The 24,513-nt window shown below is 42.6% G+C and overlaps 1 protein-coding gene across 12 annotated transcripts in view; it reads left to right on the top strand.

Moving 5' to 3' along the window:
* LOC139560190 (protein SSXT-like) overlaps positions 1-23,233 on the top strand; it is a 31,371-nt gene extending 8,138 nt beyond the window's left edge. For 4 of the 12 annotated variants that reach the window (XM_071376749.1, XM_071376748.1, XM_071376739.1 and 1 more), the window contains exons 4-12: positions 2,120-2,158; positions 3,326-3,485; positions 13,871-14,107; positions 14,276-14,446; positions 14,835-14,912; positions 16,573-16,620; positions 16,921-17,043; positions 18,404-18,540; positions 19,886-23,233. In XM_071376749.1, the coding sequence (XP_071232850.1) occupies positions 2,120-2,158; positions 3,326-3,485; positions 13,871-14,107; positions 14,276-14,446; positions 14,835-14,912; positions 16,573-16,620; positions 16,921-17,043; positions 18,404-18,540; positions 19,886-19,912 (1,020 nt within the window). In that variant the 3' untranslated portion in view covers positions 19,913-23,233. Of the gene's footprint in view, positions 1-2,119; positions 2,159-3,325; positions 3,486-13,870; positions 14,108-14,275; positions 14,447-14,834; positions 14,913-16,572; positions 16,621-16,920; positions 17,044-18,403; positions 18,541-19,020; positions 19,084-19,885 lie in introns of all 12 variants that reach the window. The other 8 variants (XM_071376741.1, XM_071376740.1, XM_071376743.1 and 5 more) reach the window with 8 other exon arrangements.
* Positions 23,234-24,513: the final 1,280 nt, after the last annotated feature.

The raw sequence follows: 24,513 nt of genomic DNA, 5'->3' as shown, positions 1-24,513 counted from the left end.
TCATGAAGTTGTACAGATATTGTACAATTTCAAATAAGGTGTTGTTCTTGGCTAGTAGCCTAGTATTTTTTTTATTGCCCCAAACATGGTAATAAAAAAAATACCCTCTCCATATAATTCCCTTCACCAACTGATATAATAAACTTGACATTTTTTTATTTAACTAGGCAAGTCAGTTAAGAACAAATTCTTATTTACAATGACGGCCTAGGAACAACTGCCTTGTTCAGGGGTAGAAATACAGATTTTTACCTTGTCAGCTCAGGGATTCGATCTAGCAACCTTTCGGTTACTGGCCAAATGCTCTAACCACTAGGCTACCTGCCGCCCCAAATATAAGGGCATAGACAGGCAATTAAAGAATGCCCTCTACATATACAGTACCAGTCAAAAGTATGGGATCTTCTTTATTTTTACTATTTTCTACATTGTACAATAATAGTGAAGACATTAAACCTATGAAATAACACATATGTAATCATGAAGTAAGACAACAAGTGTTAAGCAAATCAAAATATATTTTATATTTGAGAATTCAAAGTAGCAATGACAGCTTTGTACACTCTTGGAATTCTCTCAATCAGCTTCATGAGGTAGTCACCTGTAATGTATTTAAATTAACAGGTGTGCCTTCTTAAAAGTTAATTTGTGGAATTTCTTCCCTTAATGGGTTTGTGTCAATCAGTTGTGTTGTGACAAGATAGGGACTGGTATACTGAAGATAGCCCTATTTGGTAAAAGGCCAAGTTCATATTATGGCAAGAACAGCTCAAATAAGCAAAGAGAAATGACAGTCCATCATTACTTTAAGACATGAAGGTCAGTCAATCTGGGAAATTTCAAGGACTTCAAGTGCAGTCGCAAAAACATCAAGCTCTGTGATTAAACTGTCTCATGAGGATCACCACAGGAAAGGTAGACCCAGAGTTACCTCTGCTGCAGAGAATAAGTTCATTAGAGTTACCAGCCTCAGAAATTGCAGCCAAAGAAATGCTTCACAGAGTTCAAGTAACAGACGCATCTCAACTGTTTAGAGGAGACTGCGTGAATCAGGCCTTCATGGTCAACTTGCTGCAAAGAAACCACTACTCAAGGACACCAATAATAAGAAGAGACATGCTTGGGCCAAGAAACATGAGCAATGGACCTTAGACCGGTGGAAATCTGTCCTTTGGTCTGATGAGTCCCAATTTGTGATTAGAATTTTTTTGGTCTAACCGCTGTGTCTTTGTGAGACACAGAGTAGGTGAACGGACCATCTCTGCATGTGTGTTTCCCACCGTGAAGCATGGAGGAGGTGGTGTGGGTATGCTTTGCTGGTGACACTGTTTGTGATTTATTTAGAATTCAAGGCACTCTTCACGACCATGGCTACCACAGCATAATGCAGCGATACGCCATCCCATCTGGTTTGCGCTTAGTGGGACTATCGTTTGTTTTTCAACAGGACAATGACCCAACATACCTACAGGCTGTGTAAGGACTATTTGACCAAGAAGGAGAGTGATGTATTGCTGCATCAGATGACCTGGCCTCCACAATCACCTGACCTCAACCCAATTGAGATGGTTTGGGATGATTTGGACCGCAGAGTGAAGGAAAAGCAGCCAATGTGGAGACTCCTTCAAGACTGTTGGAATAGCATTCCAGGTGAAGCTGGTTGAGAGAATGCCAAGTGTGTAAAGCTGTCAAGGCAAAAGGTGGCTACTTTAAAGAATCTAAAAAATATTTTGACTTTTTTTGGTTACTACATGATTCCATATGTGTTATTATCACTTATTATACAATGTAGAAAATAGTAAAAAGGAAGAAAAACCCTTGAATGAGTAGGTGTGTCCAAACGTTTGACTGGTACTGTACATTACACTGCTAGTCAGAAATTCCACTAGATTCGTCAAGTACAGGAAATGAGGCCATAATACGTGTTACCCCTTCCCTTTTGCTTGTATATCTACCGCTGTCAAGCTCTGACGATAGATTTTGTGGTGCATGTGAGATTGAAAGCAATCATTTGATATGCCTCATATGCCACCCAAATGCAAGCTTGCTCGGTCTCCCCTGTTGTTGGACAAAGGGGAGGTGTATAATGTTCACCTAGATGCTCTGTACTTGATTTCAGAAGTGTGACTCCCCTACTCCTCCAGAGGTAAAGCTTGAAGTGAGTATGGATGGAGAAGTGGTGTTTGAATTATGATAGGGTGTCTAAGGTGTCTTGGTTCACACAATATTCATACTGTGTATTGCAGGCTATTTCCCATAGATATTCAATCAGGTTATGTCACACCTCTGAGACACACTGCTGGTGATAGGCCAATTGATGGCCTTTACAATAGTATGAGATAATGTAATGGTATACTCGGTTGATAGGCCATCCTTTATTATATAAGCTTGCTTGTTGCTTCAATCTGGCGCTGTGAAATAGATGATAGAATAACATATATCCAGACACTATACAGTGCATTCGGAAAGTATTCAGACCCCTTAAATTTTCCAAATTTTGTTACGTCACAGCCTAATTCTGAATTTGATTAAATTGTTATTTTTCATCATGATTGTACACACATTACTCCACAATGACAAAGCAAAAACTGGTTTTTAGAAATGTTTGCAAATTTATAAAAAATAAACTGAAATATAACATTTACATAAGTATTCAGACCCTTTACTTAATACTTTGTTGAAGCACCTTTCGCAGCGATTACATCCTTGAGTTTTCTTGGGTATTACGCTACAAGCTTTGCACGCCTGTATTTGGGGAGTTTCTCCCATTCTTCTAGGAAGAGTCTTGGTGGTTCCGAACTTCTTCCATTTAAGAATGATGGAGGCCACTGTGTTCTTGGGTACCTTCAATGTTGCAAACATTTTTTGGTACCCTTTCCCAGATTTGTGTCTCGGAGCTCTATGGACAATTCCTTCGACCTCATGGCTTGGAGTGTCATAGCATGGTGTCTGAATACTTATGTAAATAATGGTATTTTTGTTTTTAATACATTTGCAAACATTTCTAAAAAGAAAACTTAAAAAATAACTGGATCTTGCTTTGTCATTATGGGGTATTGTGCGTAGATTGATGAGGGGCGAAAAAACAACGTAATCAATTATAGAATAAGGCTGTAATGTAACAAAATGTTGAAAAGGTGAAAGGGTCTGAATACTTTACGAATGCACTGTATAGCCAGAGATTATATGTCCACAGTTAGATGAAGCCTGAGTCTTTTAATTCTGTACCTTCAACATCACTTGCTTTCTTTCTCATACATGGCTCAGATATGTACCTTAACACAGATGGTATTTCTCTCCCTGTGTCTCTGTGTTGTCTGTCTAGCCACCCACTCAGAACATGCCCATGGGCCCTGGTGGGATGAATCAGAGTGGAGCGCCTGGCCCCCAGCCCCCCCACGGACACAACATGCCCTCGGAGGGCATGGTCAGCGGCGGCCCCACTGCCCCACACATGCAGAACCAGATGAACGGACAGATGCCTGGTAAGTGACCTCTTCGTCACCACCACCTCCCTCTGTCCCTTTCTCACTCACGATGGTTGCCTAGCAACACCACAGATCTGGGATGGGAGGGGATGGTGCTCTGCTAAACGATGATGTCACTCGTCGGTCTGTGAGCTCTGGTGGTCTTCTAAGAGAAGGAACAGTCAGATGTGTCATGATGCCACCGGAACTAGCCACACTGGGACCCAAATTTGAAAAGCAATTACCAAAACAATGGAGCAGGGTGAAAAATAATCTTATTAAAGCACGATTTAAATGTATTTTTGGAAGGCCTGTGGTCACCATTCATGTAATACATCAAATATTAACATCAGACAGTTTTGGGGAACTATTTCATATATATTTTTTCAGTTACATTATTTTCCCGGTTCAATCATATAGCAACCCTATATGCTTCGCAGCCCTGGTGTGACTGAGAGGACGGGCAGGGCAGAGCAGACTGCCATATGCCCCTAAATATTTTGTTCAGTGCTTCTAGAGTGAAATAAATCTCACATCTCTGCTGTTTGCAAGCGAGGTTGTTCGGCTACATTGTATCGTTATTTACTCTTCAGCACTGGTGTACAAGTGATACATTGTATAATTTACATTTACATTTAAGTCATTTAGCAGACGCTCTTATCCAGAGCGACTTATAATTTCGCTTGACCGTGAGAACAACAAGTTTCGCATTGTGTTTTCTGAAGGTTTGTATAAAAATAAAGTGTTGGAGTAGCCTATAGGCCTACTATAGTGATTGGATCCCCCTCTCTAAAACTCTCCCTTCTGAACTAACGTGCTATCCAGCACATAACCTGCCACCTGATCTACAGCCCATTTGGGCAACAAACTAATGTGACCCCACAAGTGTCACGGAACTCGTCTGAAGGTAACCAGTACCGGTTTTTTTTTATTATGAAAGGACGAAGGTAGTTTTGTGCCTACCCTAAAAAGGTTTAAATATGTGTAAATATATATACAATACCAGTCAAAAGTTTGGACACCTACTCATTCCAGGGTTTTTATTTTATTTTTACTATTTTCTACATTGTAGAATAATAGTGAAGACATCAAAACTATGAAGTAACACATATGGAATTATGTAGTAACCAAAAAACAAATATAAATATATTTGAGATTCTTCAAAGTAGCCACCCTTTGACTTGATGACAGCTTTGCACACTCTCAACCAGCTTCATGAGGAATGCTTTTCCAACAGTCTTGAAGTAGTTCCCACATATGCTGAGCACTTGTTGGCTGCTTTTCCTTCACTCTACAGTACAACTCATCCCAAACCCTCTCAATTGGGTTGAGGTCTGGTGATTGTGGAGGCCAGGTCATCTGATGAGATTGCAAAACAAATGGCCACTGGATTGATACAAATAATCATGATATCATTCTGCCAGGTAGGCATAGGCTAACTTTGTAGTTAATGTTTAACCCCTTACAGTCAACATAAAGAAAATCCTCATCAAAATCTGTCTTAAGCTATAGATATGTTTTGCTGAGTCTGAATCCACCGCATCTGCCAATGGCGGCTTTCCGCATTTGCGGTGGAAGGTGGCCAAGTTACAACGTTCGTCAGACCACGAGACATCCCGAAAATCAGTCTTTTCACAAACGTCTGTAGCGTCCGAATGATTTGGCCTTCAACGTGAAAACAACATGTTTTTAGACATTTTTCGCCAATTTATTGACAACGCCCCTGAGTCAATACATCTAATAGCTAAATGATCATGGTGTGACCATCTTAAAATGATTAAGGGTGAATTGAGAAGGTTTTTGGGAAATCGTTTCCATCTCTACCAGAAGACGGTTATCGTTTAGCATCATTGCTAATGGCTACACAAAGTGTACATGCGCACGGCACACACACACACAGGCATTTGTTCATGTCTTATGATTAACTTTGGAAAATTAAATTATTTTCTAAGTTAATTCCCTACTAAGTAAACGTTTTTGGGGGAATGTTGTTGAATTCTGTTTTAATGTCTGGATTCGGTGATTCCGTCTGTGTTCTCCACAACGCATATTTTATAGGGCCTTACTATTCTGAACATCTCCCCATATGGGCAGGTGTGGGATAGAAAGGTTGGTAAGGTATTTGTCTGACTTTTTCTGTTTGTTTCCTGATGTGTCTTCTATATGTTTTATGAGCTGTGCTAAGATTCCCTCTTAGGTCAATAAACGTGAATCGGAATTGTTTTTCGCTTTTCCATCGTGTCACCGTCATGATTCAAATGTGCTGCTATAGTTTCATTCAATCAATGAATCAAAGTTTAAAGAGCAACTGGTAGAAAACATCCTATGTGGCATTGATGTTAGTCAAACATTTATTCTAGTGTTAAAATTGACTACAAAGTGTAAATATGATACTTTTGGTCATAAAGTCAGTCTCGTCCAAATCTGAGATTTGTCAGTTAATTAGGAAAAAATAGTATGTCACGGGATGAAAGATACCATAACAGTTTTCCTTGGGTCTAATTCAATTATGCCCACAGCTGGCAGCAATTCGGAGCGCAGCTGCACGCCACCCGATCGTAATGCCCATGGTCAATTTGGTTTGACATTCGATATCCCTACGGGAATAGTTAAGGACAAATCAGTAAATTACACAATGTACATAGGACAATATTTTAAAATGTTAATGGCTCCAAATTTCAACAACGTAACCTCAAACCAAATATAAATTGTAGAAATTCATAAACAGATATTGAAAACATTTTAATGAGACAACTAAAAGTGCAATTATTAGTTGGTTTACAACATGAAAATATTGTCCCATTTACATTGTGTAATTATCATTCACATGTTTTACACTTTTTATCAAGCTGTTGCTGATTGCTTCTATTTCTGCCAAATCATTTGACAGCTGTAGGTTGAGGTTATTGTTTCCTAATGTTATTCCTTTGCAATTTTCTGCAGCGAATAGAGAAGACTATATACCCGTCCCATCTAACATTATGAAAATGAATTCCTCATGTGTGCTTGGTTCTGGATCGGAAAGGTGTGAAACGTATCGACGAGAGAAAGAAGCCAATTCAATCTTCTTGTAGAAGCTCTCTTTAGTTGATGAGCTTTCGCACTCCGCATGCCATGAAGGAGAAAATAATAGCATCATTAAAGGGGGCTGAACTTGATTTTGCCTTGGTTTTAATTCTCCTTATTAGGAAATTCAACAGAACGAAATTTGGGTCTTGGAGGCGTGCTTTGATGTGGAGGTGTCTGTTCGAACGTGGGAAGCGCTTGTACTTTCACTCTGCCAAAACAATTCACAGTTAGTCACTCACCCTTCTAGATAACTTGAATAATGATAGTAAAAAGCTTTGGAGCACCTTCAATTAAATGTTGGAAAAAAGGCAAACTCAGCTCCATCATTCATTCCAAAACAACTGAAATTGGCAACAACTTTAATTACTTTTTCATTGGCAAGATTAGCAAACTTAGGCATGACATGCCAGCAACAAACACTGACACTACACATCCAAGTATATCTGACCAAATTATGAAAGGCAAGAATTGTGAAGTAAGTGTGGAAGAGGTGAAAAATGATTGTCTATCAACAATGACAAGCCACTGGGGTCTGACAACTTGGATGGAAAATTACTGAGGATAATAGTGGACGATATTGCCACTCCGATTTGCCACATCTTCAATTTAAGCCTACTAGAAGGTGTGTGCCCTCAGGCCTGGAGGGAAGCAAAAGTATTTCTGCTACCTAAGAATAGTAAAGCCCCCTTTACTGGCTCAAATAGCACACCTATATACAATGCTATTTTACATTTAAATAAATTGACAACAGACTTTCGGCACGCTTATAGGAAAGGACATTCAACAAGCACAGCACTTACACAAATGACTGAGAGAAATTGATGATAAAAAGATTGGGGGGGATGTTTTGTTTCAGTGTTGCTTTTGACATTATTGATCATAGTCTGCTGCTGGAAAAACTTGTGTTATGGCTTTACACCCCCTGTTATATTGTGGATAAATAGTTACCTGTCTAACAGAACATAGTGCAGCTGTTTAGGCCCCTTACTTTTTTCAATCTTTACTAACGACATGCCTTGAGTAAAGCCAGAGTGTCTATGTACGCGGATGACTCAACACTATACACGTCAGCTACCAAGCAACTGAAATGCAGTTAGTTTCAGAATAGGTGGCATGGAATAAGTTGGTCCTAAGTATTTCAGGGGGGAAAAGCATTGTATTTGGGACAAATCATTCACTAAACCTTGCAATTAATAATGTGGAAATTGAGCAAGTTGAGGTGACTAAACTGCTTGGAGTAACCCTGGATTGTAAACTGTCCTGGTCAAAACATATTGATACAACAGTAGCTAAGATGGGGAGAAGTCTGTCCATAATAAAGCACTGCTCAACCTTAACAGTTGCCACAAAGAGGGTAAATTGCAATTGGCTCAGAACAGGGCAGCACGGCTGGCCCTTGGATGTACACAGAGAGCAAACATTAATAATATGCATGTCAATCTCTCCTGGCTCAGTGGAGGAGAGATTGACTTCATCACTACTTGTATTTGTGAGAGGTATTGACATGTTGAAACTAAGCACTGAGCTATATGTTTAAACGACTAGCACACAGCTTAGACACCCATGCATACCCCACAAGACATGCCACCAGAGGTCTCTTCACAGTCCCCAAGTCCAGAACAGACTATGGGAGGTGCACAGTGCTACATAGAGCCATGACTACATGGAACTCTATTCCACATCAGGTAACTGATGCAAGCAGTAGAATCATATATATTTTTTTTAAATAGATAAATACACCTTATGGAACAGTGGGGACTGTGAAGCAACACAGGCAAAAACACACACATAACATACGAACTATACACACATGTAGACATCGATTTTGTGTTGTAGATATATTTGCACTGATGCCCACTCACTAACATAATCTCCCTCGCTTCTAAACCGGCCTTGGCCAGTTTCTGGACTGTCGTGGTCCTGATGCTGTGATTTGTGTATGTAGTTGTTCCCGCTGCCCTGCAGATCTTGGGTAGAAGTGCTGTCAGATAGTTCACGCCCATCGGCTCTGATGTGTACCAGATTGAGTCCCCGATACACACTCCTCTCCTTGGGTGGAGATAAAATTGAAGGGCTTTCTCTGGGTATTTCAATAGATATTTTTCCAGTGATGCCACCGGGCATAGTGGGTTCCCTGGCTGCTCGAACATGAATCCCCTCTTGGACTCCCTGCCCCTCTCCCTTGGGTCCAGAGGATTCTTTGTTGCCTCATTTATATGCGAGAGTGGCATATCTGAGAGAGAATGCGTTATAGTATTGTTTTCCAATAGCCTAATTACGAGTGCAACTTAGAAATAACACAAACAGGCTATGCATAACATACCTTAGACCGTTCTCGTCTGTTTTTACGAGGAATGAGTTGGGCTTTAGTTGTCTGTTCCTCTCTTTTCCTCTTCGACCCAGATGTAACTGGAAGTTGAACCACACTTTCTGGACCAGACCCCTTGGTGTCCCGGATTCAGAGCCTGGGAGTTTTGGAGCTGGGCCATGTCCTTATCGGTGATGGGAGGGTGTCTGTTTGTGATATATTTTCCTTGCTGCCATAGCTGTTTAATGCTTCCCATAAATACATGATTCGGGGTGGTAAATTCGGTGTCCTTCATAAGGCACCAGCTGCGACCGATGGGAGGGTCATTTAGAAACCATTTGAGCCCACCCCGGAGTGCCAGGTAGCTACTTATGCTGTACTGCTCCCCCTTCCCATTTTGTACATATTCATAAAACTATCGGTGAAGGATGTTAAAATCTTAGTGACAGTTTTGAAGTCAACAACCTTTTCTTCTCTGCTAGCCAGCCCTCAAAGCAACGCATAGCCCAGTTTGTATTCTTAACTGTGTTTTTTTCCGTCGCTGCTTTTCTCTAGGTCATTCAATGCAGTATCCTCCAAATCTGCATGCCTGGGTATTATTGCCATCTCTTTTTCCCATTCATCCATAGTCATGCCGCCGAAAGATGTTCCACTCATCCGTTTTAGTTTTGGCAACAAAGTATCGATTTAGCTAGTCAACTGTATGTTGCTATGACAACCAGCTCAATTTGCTGTCTGGCTCATTCGGACACATTCACTTTATATGGGATGATGGAGATCGCAATTCCATATTAAAACAAAATTGAAAAGGACGGAGAGACAGACAGCAAGGTTTATACAAGTCTCTGCTGTTGAAAATCAAATGTTAGTCTAAAAGAAATGTGAGATAATGTCTAGATGCTTTTTATAGTGGAGATCAAGTTTATAATTGCCTGGCTGGGCTGGTGAGACAGTGCAGTCAGATGGAACAGAGTAAATGAGCATTTCAACGTCGTATATTTAGTCGGTGGTAACTTGTGGAATAGACGCCGGCTGGAATGCTGTTTTAACCCATCAGGATTAGACTCACCCGTTGTATAATGTACATTTAATCACCCCTTCACCATAATCATCATCATTCAGATCATTCAAAAATGTGTGGATGCTAAACCTGAAGATCTCGTGGTTCTCTCTGTGAAGTAAAAGTATGTTGTTTCTCACTAGTACGCTCTGAAGAGGAAACAACGATACAATGTAGCCTAACAACATCGCTCGCAAACAGCACAGATGTGAGATTTATTTCACTATAGAAGCACCGGTCCTCTTACATTTTCATTCCAGTTTGCACTTAATCTGATAAGCCATTAAACATTTTGGTCTGCCCTGCCCATAAGTCATGAAAAGCCGTACGTTGAGTTGCTGTAAGATTCAAATGGGGAAAATAATGTACCTGTGATAAAACAATGAAATGGTTCCCAAATGATGTATATATTTAATGTATTCCATGAATGTTGACCACATACATTTTTGTAGTGTTTTCTTTGTAATTCCGTTTCAAACGTGGCTCCCAGTGCAGCTAGTTCAGGGGTATAATTGTGCATCTGACTGTTTCTTTGCTTTATGTTCCTAGGTGGTCTTGGACTCCACTTCACTGTGGTTGTGTTTATATGCGTGTTCGTTTGAGTGAGGGAGACTGTGAGCATTTAGTCTACTTTGTTATGCCAATTATTACCAGTTGTCAAGGCATATATAGCACACATGGTTGTAAATATTAGAATAGGGAGAAAATACTTTCTCAGGAGAGAATCTTTTAATTTAACAGTTCCATCTTAATCTCTGTACTGTATGGTAACATAGTGGCTTGCGAACATATTCACCCCCCTTGGCATTTTTCTTATTTTGTTGCCTTACAACTTGGAATTAAAATTGATTTTTGGGGGTTTGTATCATCTGATTTACACAACATGCACTTTGAAGATGCAAAATATTTTTTATTGTGAAACAAGAAATAAGACAAAAAAAACGGAACTTGAGTGTGCATAACTAAATCAAACCAAACTTTGTCACGTGCCGAATACAACAAGTGTAGACTTTACCGTGAAATGGTAACTTACCTTAACCAACAGTGCATTTCAAGACTATTCACCCCCCAAAGTCAATACTTTGTAGAGGTACCTTTTGCAGCATTTACAGCTGCAAGTCTCTTGGGGTATGTCTCTATAAGCTTGGCACATCTAGCCACTGGGATTTTTGCCCATTCTTCAATGCAAAACTGCTCCAGCTCCTTCAAGTTGGATGGGTTCTGCTGGTGTACAGCAATCTTTAAGTCATACCACAGATTCTCAATTGGATTGAGGTCTGGGCTTTGACTAGGCCATTCCAAAACATTTAAATGTTTCCCCTTAAACCACTCGAGTGTTGCTTTAGCAGTGTGCTTAGGGTTATTGTCCTGCTGGAAGGTGAACTTCCATCCCAGTCTCAAATCTCTGGAAGACTGAAACAGGTTTCCCTCAAGAATTTCCCTGTATTTGGCGCCTTCATTCCTTCAATTCTGACCAGTTTCCCAGTCCCTGAAGATGAAAAACATCCCACAGCATGATGCTGCCACCACCATGCTTCACTGTGGGGATGGTGTTCTCAGGGTGATGAGAGGTGTTGGGTTTGCGCCAGACATAGCATTTTCCTTGATGGCCAAAAAGCTCAATTTTAGTCTCATCTGACTAGAGTACCTTCTTCCATATGTTTGGGGAGTCTCCCACATGGCTTTTGGCGAACACCAAACGTGTTTGCTTATTTTTTTCTTTAAGCAGTGGCTTTTTTTCTGGCCACTCTTATGTAAAGCCCAGCTCTGTGGAGTGTACGGCTTAAGGTGGTCCTATGGACAGATACTCCAATCTCCGCTGTGGAGCTTTGCAGCTCCTTCAGGGTTATCTTTGGTCTCTTTGTTGCCTCTCTGATTTAATGGTGCTTCGAGGGATGTTCAAAATTTCAGATTTTTTTTAGAACCCAACCATGATTTTACTTTTATTTAACTAGGCAAGTCAGTAAAGAACAAATTCTTATTTTCAAACAAGTATTTGATACACTGCTGATTTTGCAGGTTTTCCTACTTACAAAGCATGTAGAGGTCTGTAATTTTTTATCATGGGTACACTTCAACTGTGAGAGACAGAATCTAAAACAAAAATCCAGAAAATCACATTGTATGATTTTTAAGTAATTCATTTGCATTTTATTGCATGACATAAGTATTTGATCACCTACCAACCAGTAAGAATTCCAGCTCTCACAGACCTGTTAGTTTTTCTTTAAGAAGCCCTCCTGTTCTCCACTCACTACCTGTATTAACTGCACCTGTTTGAACTCTTTACCTGTATAAAAGACACCTGTACACACACTCAATCAAACAGACTCCAACCTCTCCACAATGGCCAAGACCAGACAGCTGTGTAAGGACATCAGGAATAAAATTGTAGACCTGCACAAGGCTGGGATGGGCTACAGGACAATAGGCAAGCAGCTTGGTGAGAAGGCAACAACTGTTGGCGCAATTATTAGAAAATGGAAGAAGTTCAAGATGATGGTCAATCACCCTCGGTCTGGGGCTCCATGCAAGATCTCACCTCGTGGGGCATCAATGATCATGAGGAAGGTGAGGGATCAGCCCAGAACTACACGGCAGGACCTGGTCAATGACCTGAAGAGAGCTGGGACCACAGTCTCAAAGAAAACCATTAGTAACACATTACGCCGTCATGGATTAAAATTGTTGATCCCAAACACACCGCCCGGGCAACGAAGGAGTGGCTTCGTAAGAAGCATTTCAAGGTCCTGAAGTGGCCTAGCCAGTCTCCAGATCTCAACCCCATAGAAAATCTTTGGAGGGAGTTGAAAGTCCGTGTTCCCCAGCAACAGCCCCAAAACATCACTGCTCTAGAGGAGATCTGCATGGAGGAATGGGCCAAAATACCAGCAACAGTGTGTGAAAACCTTGTGAAGACTTACAGAAAACGTTTGACCTCTGTCATTGCCAACAAAGGGTATATAACAACGTATTGAGAAACTTTTGTTATTGACCAAATACTTATTTTCCACCATAATTTGCAAATAAATTCATTAAAAATCCTACAATGTGATTTTCTGGATTTTTTTTCTAATTTTGTCTGTCATAGTTGAAGTGTACCTATGATGAAAATTACAGGCCTCTCATCTTTTTAAGTGGGAGAACTTGCACAATTGGTGGCTGACTAAATACTTTTTTGCCCCACTGTGTATGTGTATATATATTGCACACAAGTGGACTTTATTTAACTAATTATGTGACTTCTGAAGGTAATTGGTTGCACCAGATCTTATTTTGTGGCTTCATAGCGAAGGGGGTGAATACATATGCACGCATCACTTTTCCGTTTGACATTTTATTTTTTTTAATTTCACTATTTTGTGTATGTCCATTACATGAAATCCAAATAAAAATCAATTTAAATTACAGGTTGTCGCCTCCCGAGTGGCGCAGTGGTCTAAGGCACTGTGCTAGCTGTACCACTAGCGATTCTGGGTTCGAGCCCAGGCTCTGTCACAGCCAGCCGCGACGCCCATGGGCGGCGCACAATTGGCCCAGCGTCGTTCGGGTTAGGGAGGGTTTGGCCGGCAGGGATATCCTTGTCTCATCGCGTACTAGCGACTCCTGTGGCGGGCCGGGTGCAGTGCACTCTGACACGGTCGCCAGGTGTTCGGTATTTCCTCCGACAGATTGGTGCTGCTGGCTTCCGGGTTGGATGGGCATTGTGTCAAGACACAGTGCGGCTTGGTTGGGTTGTGTTTCGGAGGATGCATGGCTCTCGACCTTCGCCTCTCCCGAGTCCGTACGGGAGTTGCAGCGACGAGACTAGACTGTAACTACTACCAATTGGATACCACGAAATTGGGGAGAACAAAAAATGTACAGGTTGTCATGCAACAAAATAGAAAAAACGCCAGGGTGGTGAATACTTTTGCAAGGCACTGTATCATCCTGAAGGTTAAATGGTCTGTCCTTTTTTCCCAGGGCCCAATCACATGCCCATGCAGGGCCCCGGGCCTGGCCCCAACCAGCCTCCCAACATGCCCGGCAGTGGCGCCATGAACATGCCCCCCAGCAGCCACGGCTCCATGGGCGGCTACAACCACGCTGTGCCCTCGTCTCAAGGCATGCCTGCTCAGGGCCAGATGAACATGCCCCAGGGACAGGGACCCATGGGCAACTACGGCCCCCGGCCCAACATGAACATGCAGCCTAACCAAGGTACAGGAAAGAGGGGGGGAAAGTATAATTAATAGATCTCTCACACTGGACCTTCAGTTGTCCTTCTATTGATGATGACATCCACCCATAGAGCATTTTATTATTATTATCTTTCTAATTGGGTTCTGTAATGAAATATTGTGTGTATTTGTGTTGTTCCCACCCCAGGCCCCATGATGCACCAGCAGCCTCCCTCCCAGCAGTACAACATGCCCCCTGGGGGTGGTGGGCAGCACTACCAGGGCCAGCAGAATCCCATGGGCATGATGGGTCAGGTCAACCCAGGCAACCATGTCATGGGGCAGAGGCCCATGCCCCCTTACAGACCCCCACAGCAAGGTATGCTCCGCTCCGCTCCACAGAGTGGACCACTGGGCCAAGAGCAAGGCGCTTGGTTTGACTTTACACAGGGCTGCGACCTCCTCTCCTGTACCTAACCCCCTCTCCTCTTCGTCTTTAAGTGGAGCTATCTTTCACTTCCACTGTCGTGGCTCACAGACGCAGGTAGCCCCATAACCATAGAAGGAACACTCACCCAGGCGCCCTGAAGGTTGTCAGTCCCAGCACTACTAAACTGTAGTTTGGTGACCCACGAGACTCACACAGGAGCTCTCTAGCAAATAAGTGGCCAAAATTACAACTTCACTTCCTCGCCGAAATTACCCCCCAACAACACCTTGAATCTACCTGTGTGTGTGTTGTTTGCCGTGTGTGTATGTGTGTGTAGGACCCCCTCAGCAGTACCCAGGGCAGGAAGACTACTATGGGGACCAGTACAGTCACGCAGGACAGGGAGCTTCAGAAGGTAGGAGATCCAACCAACCGCTTGCTCGCTCGTAGAACCAACCAAGCCTCTGCCAGTCTAAGGTTCACTTAGAGGAGCTGTGTTGAGGCATGGAGATGGACAGAGGATGGAGAGCGTAACAAAGCAAAACAACATTGTGTGACAGATGGTGACCCTGTCCATCAGCTAAGGGAGTGGATTGTTCAGCACCACTTCACACCCAAGCCTTATACAGAGCGTCGGCGGTTTATTTTGGTTCCTACGCGGTTATCTAGAACATTTGTGGAAGTAGAGGATGAAAGTCATCTAACTATTCAGTTGGACATTAGTCACTGTGCTCTGTAAGTCTGGCCTGAAGGAAGCTCTGATGTTCGGTTTTCCCGCCCACCGTCCCATTTAGGGCTGTGCGTCGTCGATAAACAAATAGCTAGTCGGCTAGTTATTCTGTCGAACCCTGATCTTGTCAAGGTGGGACTCCAAATGCATACAGCGATTCAATCCTGGAAGTTGATCTCCGGTCGTGCTTTTAGCGGAAGCAGAGGTCCTACTTTAGCAGAAGCCCCACACACACGAGTTAGCAGACTTGACAGATGTTGTGTCAAAGACTCATGGAGGAAAATGAGATTAGCTGGACTGGGATGATTTCCCCAGTGATTTCCCACCCCTTCATAGTGATTTTGTGTCATAGCATCAACATAAACAAGTATTCTCAAATGAATAATTTTCTCTTGCATGTGTCAATCACTTTTTTACACCTTTTCTACTTTCTACTCCCTTTGAAACGTTGACACAGCACTCTCCAGTCTCCAATAGCTAGGTTGTACTCTGATGGGAATTACAGGATTTTAAATATTGTTTTGGAAAAATATGTATATTCTCAAAAGAAAGTAGTTTATTTTCTCCCAGGATTAGTTAAAACTTTTTTCAAACCTATATTTCTGAACATTTCTACACACACAGACACTGTGTGAAGCACAATAAATGTTTATGCGTGAATCCACTGAATTTTCCCCCCATTGACTTCTATCTCCTCCAAAATGGACATGAAATAACATGTCTCCTATCTCCCTGTGAAGTAATGCTATAGGTGATGGTGAGTACAGTTTGCTTTAGCCATCGTTTCCTGATCAACGCTTTGATTTCTCAGAACAATACTACCACGCAGGTATCAATGTAGTTTCACAGAAATTTACGTAGGGAAAAAGGAAGCTACGCTAAAGCCATAACTAACTAAGCTGTAACTAATGCAACTTTTTTGTTGCTAAGGCTATTTTGTTCAATAACTGCAGTAGCCTAAATGCTAGCTTTTTACAATTAACATGCCTAAAATACCCTTTCTACACCAGTATTATTTCTCCCAATTAGCCTTCCCTGGCCAGCTCAGTTCAGGTTAAGGGAGGTTGAGTTGAGCGGCTGAAGATTGCCGAGTCTGTGCTCTGTTTTCTGCCTTCCTAAAAAAAAATATCATTCTTGATTTCTCACTCACAAATATTTCATTTCTCATAAATGTTGTCGTTCAAGCTTTTTATTTTATTTTACGGCTCATAGCAGGTGTCAGGTAAGGATGCTGAAAAGGTGTCACTATAACAATTCTGTATATGAAAAACAAAACTTCATGTTTCAATGGGCATGCTCACAGTGTTGGTTCTTTTTCTCCTGTGGTTCTTGTCTTGTCTGCCAGAGCGAGACCCAGCAGCCAACCAACAGTCCCCCTATGAAAAAGATCATGGTTTGTTAACTTTGTTTGTTAACAGCCTAAATCAGTGTTTTCAAAACATTCGGATCAGGGTTGGGGTCAATTTCATGTTCAGTTTAGTCAATTCAGGAAGTAAACTGAAATTCCAAACATAACATTTTGAATTGGAATTTCTGTTTACCTCCAGAGTTGACTGAATCGAAATGGAATGGACCCCAACCCTGATTCTGGCCACACTAAGCACTGCTGTGCTGTCTGCTGTTATGTCGTCGAGCCTGGTTCAGATACTGTAATGTCACAGGTACTGTAATGTCTCTGTTGCCCCCCCTGTAGGAAATGCCCAGTATGGCCAGCAGCAGGAGGCCTACCAGCAAGGTCCTCCTCAACAGCAGGGCTACCCCCCACAGCAGCAGTACCCCGGACAGCAGGGCTATCCTGGACAGCAACAGGGTTATGGTGGGTGGAAATACTCAGTCTCCCTTTGACTTCCTCTTTCTCTGTCAGTCCACACTCATCCTGTAGGAGGCACCATTTGCTTTCGATTTAGTTGTCTTGAAACATCAGTCCTTGATTCCAAATGGCACCAACCCAGAGCCTCCCGTATGTTTACTGTACCACGCCACTGTTTTCCTGATTTACATTGTGCACTTTCAATGTCGCAGCAGCACAGTCAAGGCTACAGACACTGGCACGTTGATCAGAAGAGGGAACTGGCAGACAATGTGCTGTGTTAGGTGTCCCTCTAGTACTATGGTGGGTCACTGTACAGGCCTAGTCACTGTGTTATAGAAAGTGAGAGATGGAGTGTGAGAGAATGAGTGAAAGAGAAAGGAAAGGTCAGGCTTATGGGTAATCGCCCTTGGCAGTGTGTGCGAGTGGGCCTTCTCCCCTTTGTTTTTAAAATCCTGTCAGCTCTTCTTCTCCTGCTTTTTCTCTATCTCTCTCTCTGAGCCAGAGGCATTTCTCTCATGTCAGTAATGAGCTGGTGGAGAGAGGCAGAGGCTGTGAGGTAGGCTCCATCTGCCACACGCTCGTTCACTCTCGCAGGCGGGCCCCCTCTAAGTTAAGCTTTGCGGCGTTGGCATTACGAGCGCCCTAACGATGTTGCGTGGCTCTCTTTTGACTTGGCCCCAGTCAGTCAGGCATCCTATCACTGATCAGCCGTTGGAATGCCTGATAGCACGGCGATATGCGGCGGTACGGTAACACCAGTGCAACGGGAGTATTCAGAGGCTGTCCGATGAAGTGGTTTTTAATGAGGCTCCGCTTCTCTAATGAAGGCCCACGGAATCTCCTTGATGTCTCCTTGCATTAGACGACTTAACACCCAGCCCCGTCCTTGGTGCTGGCTACAGCGCCGGCTGCAGTTAGTCAGACTCTCTGACTCTCTCATTACAGAGAAGAGTAGGCCAGTGTTAGTGTGGAGCCAAACTTCAACGAATGGCCCAGGGCCCAACTAATACTACCCACTAGTCTCTCTCTGCCATGCCTCTGTCGGTCTGCCTGTCAGTGGATCTGTGTTCATGGCTAGATGGAGGTGGATTGACTCTAAGTGAGTTCCCCTGAAGCGCTCAATTGTGCAAGAATACGACGTGTCATAATGATTGACGTCGAACAGCAAAATCTGGGAATCTAGCTCCCAGACACTGGGAATCTACGCTCTGGGAATCTACGCTCCCAGACACTGCATTTGATTATTGAACAATGTCTATAATAGTGTCGTTGTGTACCTATTTGGTGTGAAGAACAGTATCTTCATGTACATGTAATATTTCAGTCGGACGTCCATAACCTTTGATTTCTGTGTGTCCGCCAGGTCCATCCCAGGGAGCTCCAGGCCAGTACCCCCAAGGTTACCCCCAGGGCCAGGGGCAGCAGTACGGGGCCTACCGGGGCCCCCAGCCCGGCCCCCCTCAGGCCCAGCAACAACGCCCATACCCAGGCTACGACCAGGTGAGCATGAGCCCATGAGTAGGCAGGTCTTACTGTGTCCTTGTATGTTGGCTAAAGATGGATAGAAGTTAAAGATGAGATATAACATTTAGTTTATCCAGGGTTCAGGGAGTGTCCATAAGCAAGAGACCAGGGAGGAGTGGGTGTCTTGTGCATGCTGACGTTGTATGGGGAGTTTAATATATAATTCCTTAAACGGTTTGATGTGTTTAGCCAGCTTACAGCTTAGTATGGTTCTCCTCTGTTAGGAGAAACCTGCCTTCACAGTTGAGTTGTGAGTGGAAAAGAGTTTAATATATTGCCTTGAATAATACAGCAAGTCAGAGCAGAGCAGGGTAATGTAGAATCTCTCCTCCCCAAATGTAACATAGACCTTTGGGAGTGTTGACAGGGAGGGAGAGCTACGTGTTGCCCTGTATTTTCTGTGGTCCTTTGCGGAGGCCACAGCTACACTTTGATTCTTTATCTTTGAATATTCAGGGACACATGAGGAAATAAAGACCCGGGGATTTGAACCCCTGACTAGCTCTGTAAGAAGCAAAGGTAATGGTTGCTGTGAAGACGTCACCTCAACGTCAAATCTGGACGTTTGACCTGTTCGCCTAGCCTTGATCTGCATTTGTTATGTTTCTCCTCCTGTCTTCTGTTTAAACATCTGATTTCTTTACGTCTTTTTGTAACCAGGGGTCGAACTTTATGCTTGAGGTCTTCAAATATATCAAGCACAATCTGTAGGGGAACTTGAAAATGTAGATGGTTTGGAATTGACAAAATCAAAAATACAACTCGCCATACTTTGGTTAATATTTATATTTTTTTCATGCAATTAACTGCATTTAAATGTTTTATGTGTCATTTATTAATAATTATGCACTGTGTAGAAATAGTATCTGATCAAAGTAATAGTCAAATTGAAACTGAAAATCTGAAATATGTAACTAATGACAATTGTGTTCCTAAAGAGCAGCCACTTTCGACCCCTGTTTAGAAATGAACCTTTAAAATACCAACAAAAAAACATCCCTCCTATCATATTAAATGCACAAGTCACAGAGCAGCATTTTGCCTAATGCTGCAGTATACTAATAAGAAGTTGCGTCCCTCCTTTCATTAGCTTTTCTGAGGCCATGCTGCCACCTGCTGGTTAAATCCAGCCAATGCAGCCAAACAGGAATAGTCTGCATCTGTGACATAAGATTGATAGCTACCACAGATGTGCTTGTTTGCATCCTATTTAGATATATAAATATGAGCTTTTCTCAAGTAAATGCCTGTTTATTCAGATGTTAGAATGAGAAGTCATTAAGATGTGTCCATTTACAGTACTTTCTTCCTTCCTCCACAGGGTCAATATGGAAATTACCAGCAATGAGAGATGGTCATGGCAGTCAACAAGAGCCCTGCTCTGACCTCTAACCTCTAAACTCGGCTGCAGCTCACTGAGACACCCTCTCTCACACACACACACGCACACACTTTGTGGTCCTTATGTGAAAAGTGTAACTTTTGTTAATGTCGATAATGAGATGATTTTGTCCACTTCCATCACTTTGCTTCTGGTCTGTGTTAGTCTCAAAGCAGCGATGCCTTAAAACGAAACAGAGCTGCCTTATACAGAGCCCTGCAGATTGTGAAATGGGCAAAAATAACAAGTTACATTCATTTTTGGGATATAACAGGACAGAATTGTACAGATCTGAACTTCACACTCATGTAGTGCAATGTTTCTCCATCCAATAGCCCCCCGTTCATAAGAAGCAATAATGCCAATGGGAGGGGTGGGACAGAGGCGGCGTGAGGAGATCTTGCATCTGAAACAAAATTCTGTTAGGCCATGGTACATGTCAAGGTCAACATGTGTGATGATGTAAAAATCAATTTTATGCTTTTTAGATTAAGCTAACTTTGTATAAGAATTTGGAGACTATCGTTGAATATTGTTTTTGTTTTTTTCTCTTGAACTATGTCTATTGATGTCATTTTTTTGTTGTTGTGATGACATTGTATTCATCCCCCATTTTGTTTGTTCTTTTGTTATTTGTTCCCCCTGAATTCTCTATGCTTCTTCAGTGACTTGTACAAAGAATATGTGCTTGGGGTGAACAAATCAGATGCCTTGGTTTTATGAATGGATTGTATATAGAAAGCCCTCAAACAGAACACCCATGTGCATTGAAGCATCAGTGCTCAAACATTATTTCTTTGGGAAGCAGAAGCAGAACATGACCTGTGAGTAGGGCTGAATTCTGACTTGAGATATACAGTGCATTCAGGGAAGTTCAGACCCCTTGACTTTTTCCACATCTTGTTACGTTACAGCCTTATTCTAAGACGTATAAAATCATTTTTTCCCCCTCAATCTACACAATGGAAATATCACATTTACTTAAGTATTCAGAACCTTTACTCAGTACTTTGTTGAAGCATCTTTGTCAGCGATTACAGCCTTGAGTCTTCTTGGGTATGTATTTGGGGAGTTTATCCGATTCTTCTGTGCAGATCCTCTAATGCTCTGTCAGGTTGGAAGAGGAGCGTTGTTGCACAGCTATTGTCAGGTCTCCAGAGATGTTCGATCGTGTTCAACTCCAGGCTCTGGCTGAGCCACTCAATGACTTTCAGAGACTTGTCCAGAATCCACTCCTGTGTTGTCTTGTCCTTGTGCTTAGGGTCGTTGTCCTTTTGGAAGGTGAACCTTCGCCCCAATATTGAGGTCCTGATCGCTCTGGAGCAGGTTTTCATCAAGGATCTCTGTACTTTGCTCCATTCATCTTTCCCCCATTCATCTTTCCTTCGATCCTGATTAGTCTACCAGTCCCTGCTGCTGAAAAACATCCCGACATGATGCTGCCAGGTTTCCTCCAGATGTGATGCTTGGCATTCAGGCCAATGAGTTCAATCTTGGTTTCATCAGATCAGAGAATCTTGAATCCTTTAGGTGCCTTTTGGCAAACTCCAAGCTGGCTGTCGTGCCTTTTACTGAGGAGTGGCTTCCTTCTGACCACTACCATAAAGGCCTGCACGGAGAGCTGCAGATATTGTTGTCCTCCTGGAACATTCTCCCATCTCCACAGAGGAACTCTGGAGCTCTGTCAGAATGACCATTGGGTACTTGGTCACCTCCCTGACCAAGGTCTTTCTCTCCCGATTGCTCAGCTCTAGGAAGAGTTTTGGTGGTTCCAAACTTCCATTTAAGAATGGAGGCCACTGTGTTCTTGGGGACCTTCAATGCTGCAGAAATGTTTTGGTACCCTTCCCCAGATCTGTGCTTTGACACAATCCTGTCTCAGAACTCTACGGACAATTCTTTCTACCTTATGGATTGGTTTTTGCTCTGACATGCACTGTCAACTGTGGGACCTTTTATATAGACAGGTGTGTGCCTTTCCAAATCATGTCCAATCAATTTAATTTACCACAGGTGGACTCCAAGTTGTAGAAACACCTCAAGGATGATCAATGGAAACAGGATGCACCTGAGCTCAATTTTGAGTCTCATAGCAAAGGGTCTGAGTAGTTTTGTAAATAGGGTTATTTCTGTAAAAAAAAGAAAATCAATTTGCAAACATTTCCATAATTTTTTTTAAATCTTTTTAATTATGGGGTATTGTGTGTAGATTGAGGATTTTTAAAAATTTCAATCAATTTTAGAATAAGGCTGTAACGTTACAAAATATGGAAAAAGTGAAGGTGTGTAAATACTTTCCGAATGCACTGTGTGTAAAACCGCGCTGAGCCCATACTCCTAAAGTGTCTGATTTAGGATAGCTGATTTGCGATCAGTTTTTCCTTGGCTATCACAATGTGAAGGACTACATGGACCCTAGATCAGCACTCCTACTCTGAGACGCTTTATGAATAGGGCACCTGAATGCTTCCAATGCCCCCTGCTACTCCTAAAGGTTAAAGTTAGTAGCATCTACAGTATCTGGCGCTTCAGTGTGCTCTGTTAATGGACAGCTGGTTAAGAGCTTTATTCAGTTGGGGGATATTCCAAACATATGTCTTAATGTACATCCGACACAGATCTCTGTTCCATGTGATGGAGAATAGTGTCTGCTCGATACATAACATTTTTTATTTGCAACTTTATGAACATTATGTCCATACTGAATATTCCCATTATGGGTCTGAGGGAGTGCTTTGACCACAGACTGTCCAATCAGACTCACTCGTACATTCAGTATAATCAGTCCCACATAAGCTTCTTTCAGTCTGATGGAGTCTTCTTTACAATGACGTAAGCCATTTTCTCCCCAGAATAAACTTGTAATTCAAAGTGTCATGTTGTACGTTACCACCAACCGAATGTGAGTTAGGTACAATATTACATAAAACACTCAGAGGGAGTGTCTTGTGAAGCTTTGAGATACATTTCCATTAATGTCATGCAGCATCTTACGCTTGTACAGACTTTAGTTGTGTTATTCTATTAAACCTTGGGCTTGATACACTATTACTACATGGACACACCATGCACATGTTACAGAGAAGAGAAATATATAATTGATTTCCAGTCAGCCTCAAAGATACTAACCTTGGTATACTGTAGTACATATCTTGTAATTAATGTTTTGTTTTTCATTCAGCACCCTGTAGCCAATATGACGGGGTCGTTACTGTAAGTGTCATTGTGATGTTAAATGGTACAGTATGTCACTGTGGAAAAACTGCAACAATAAATTGCTAGAATTTTTATACAGTGTCTTTCTTTCAAATGTCTCTTCTCCAAATGTATGGATATAGCCAGATAATATTGTAAGATTGCTTTGTGAGTTCCTTGTTCTGAATATCTGTGTATTTACTGTATTGGCAGTCTAGGTTCAATACGCTCCCACCACACCCTGCATACCCAGTCTGTCTGGTCCAGATGTATCTGGAAAAGTCCAGGGCACATTTACACCCAAAATGACCTCCCCTCTCTCCCCCTTCTTCTCCCTCTCAGCTCACATAGGGGGGAGAGATACAGATGGTGCACCAGATGTGTGGCCAGAACACGTGACCAGAGTGTGGAGATGATGGCCCTGCCTTGCCCTGCTGCTGATGATGATAATGTGTTTGTGTGTTAGATAACCTAGCGGTTAAGAGCGTTGGGCCAGTAACTGAAAGGTCGCTGGTTCGAATCACCAAGCTGACTAGGTGAAAAATCCACCTATGTGCCCTTGAGCAATGCACTTAACCCTATGTGCTTCTGTAAGTTGTTTTGGATGAGTGTCTACTAAAATTTAAATGTTTATGGATGTTTCAAAAACTAAGAGAAATAGAGAAATCCTGTTTGTGTTATTTTGCACTCCTTTATAATGATCTGCATGTAACCTATGTGTCTTTATGTGCAGTGCTCAGGGTCTGGTGTCATCTCCGTCACCCCACCACCATCCTGCTGCTCCACAGCTGGCTGCCCCACCCTTTCCAGCTGCCACTGGGTCTCCCCCTGGCCCCTTGGCTTGGCAGACACACCGTTTTGGGCGCTCCCCCACCAGCCCTCCCTGGCAGCTGCCACCCTCGCAGACGTGAATGGGGTCGGACAAAGTCACTCCTCCTGTGACTGTGTCTGGTGCCACGGGGTGCACAGGGATGAGGGGGTGAAGGGATGGGAGGAGGAGGGTTATGTGGTTGGAGGAAGACTCTTCCCTTATACTCCTGTACTGTGGGATCTCTTTTGGGCACTCATCAATTCAGCAAGCTGGAGACGTCACTGTGCTAATTGTTGAGCGTAATAGGATAGTGGGAGAAAGCAACCCCTCACTAGTCCACATTTGATTTACATAGTGTTTTTGATGAGTATGACCCCGTGAATCTTTATGTAACAGGGTGGTTGTTGGATGTTTTGAATGTGGCCTCTTTTTCAGCACCAGGTGTGGGGAATTGGAATTGAGGGTCATGTTATCAATGGAGCTGTCTATAAAAGTCCCTGTGTTTGAGTCATTCTGCAGAGTTCACAACCATGAGAAGGCTGCCGCGTGCAGGGCGGACAGG

This window comes from Salvelinus alpinus, chromosome 30, assembly GCF_045679555.1.
Source record: "Salvelinus alpinus chromosome 30, SLU_Salpinus.1, whole genome shotgun sequence".
Classification (NCBI taxonomy): Eukaryota; Metazoa; Chordata; class Actinopteri; order Salmoniformes; family Salmonidae; genus Salvelinus; species Salvelinus alpinus.
The sequence above is the reverse complement of the archived record's forward strand: the minus strand, read 5'-3'. Positions and strand labels throughout refer to the sequence as shown.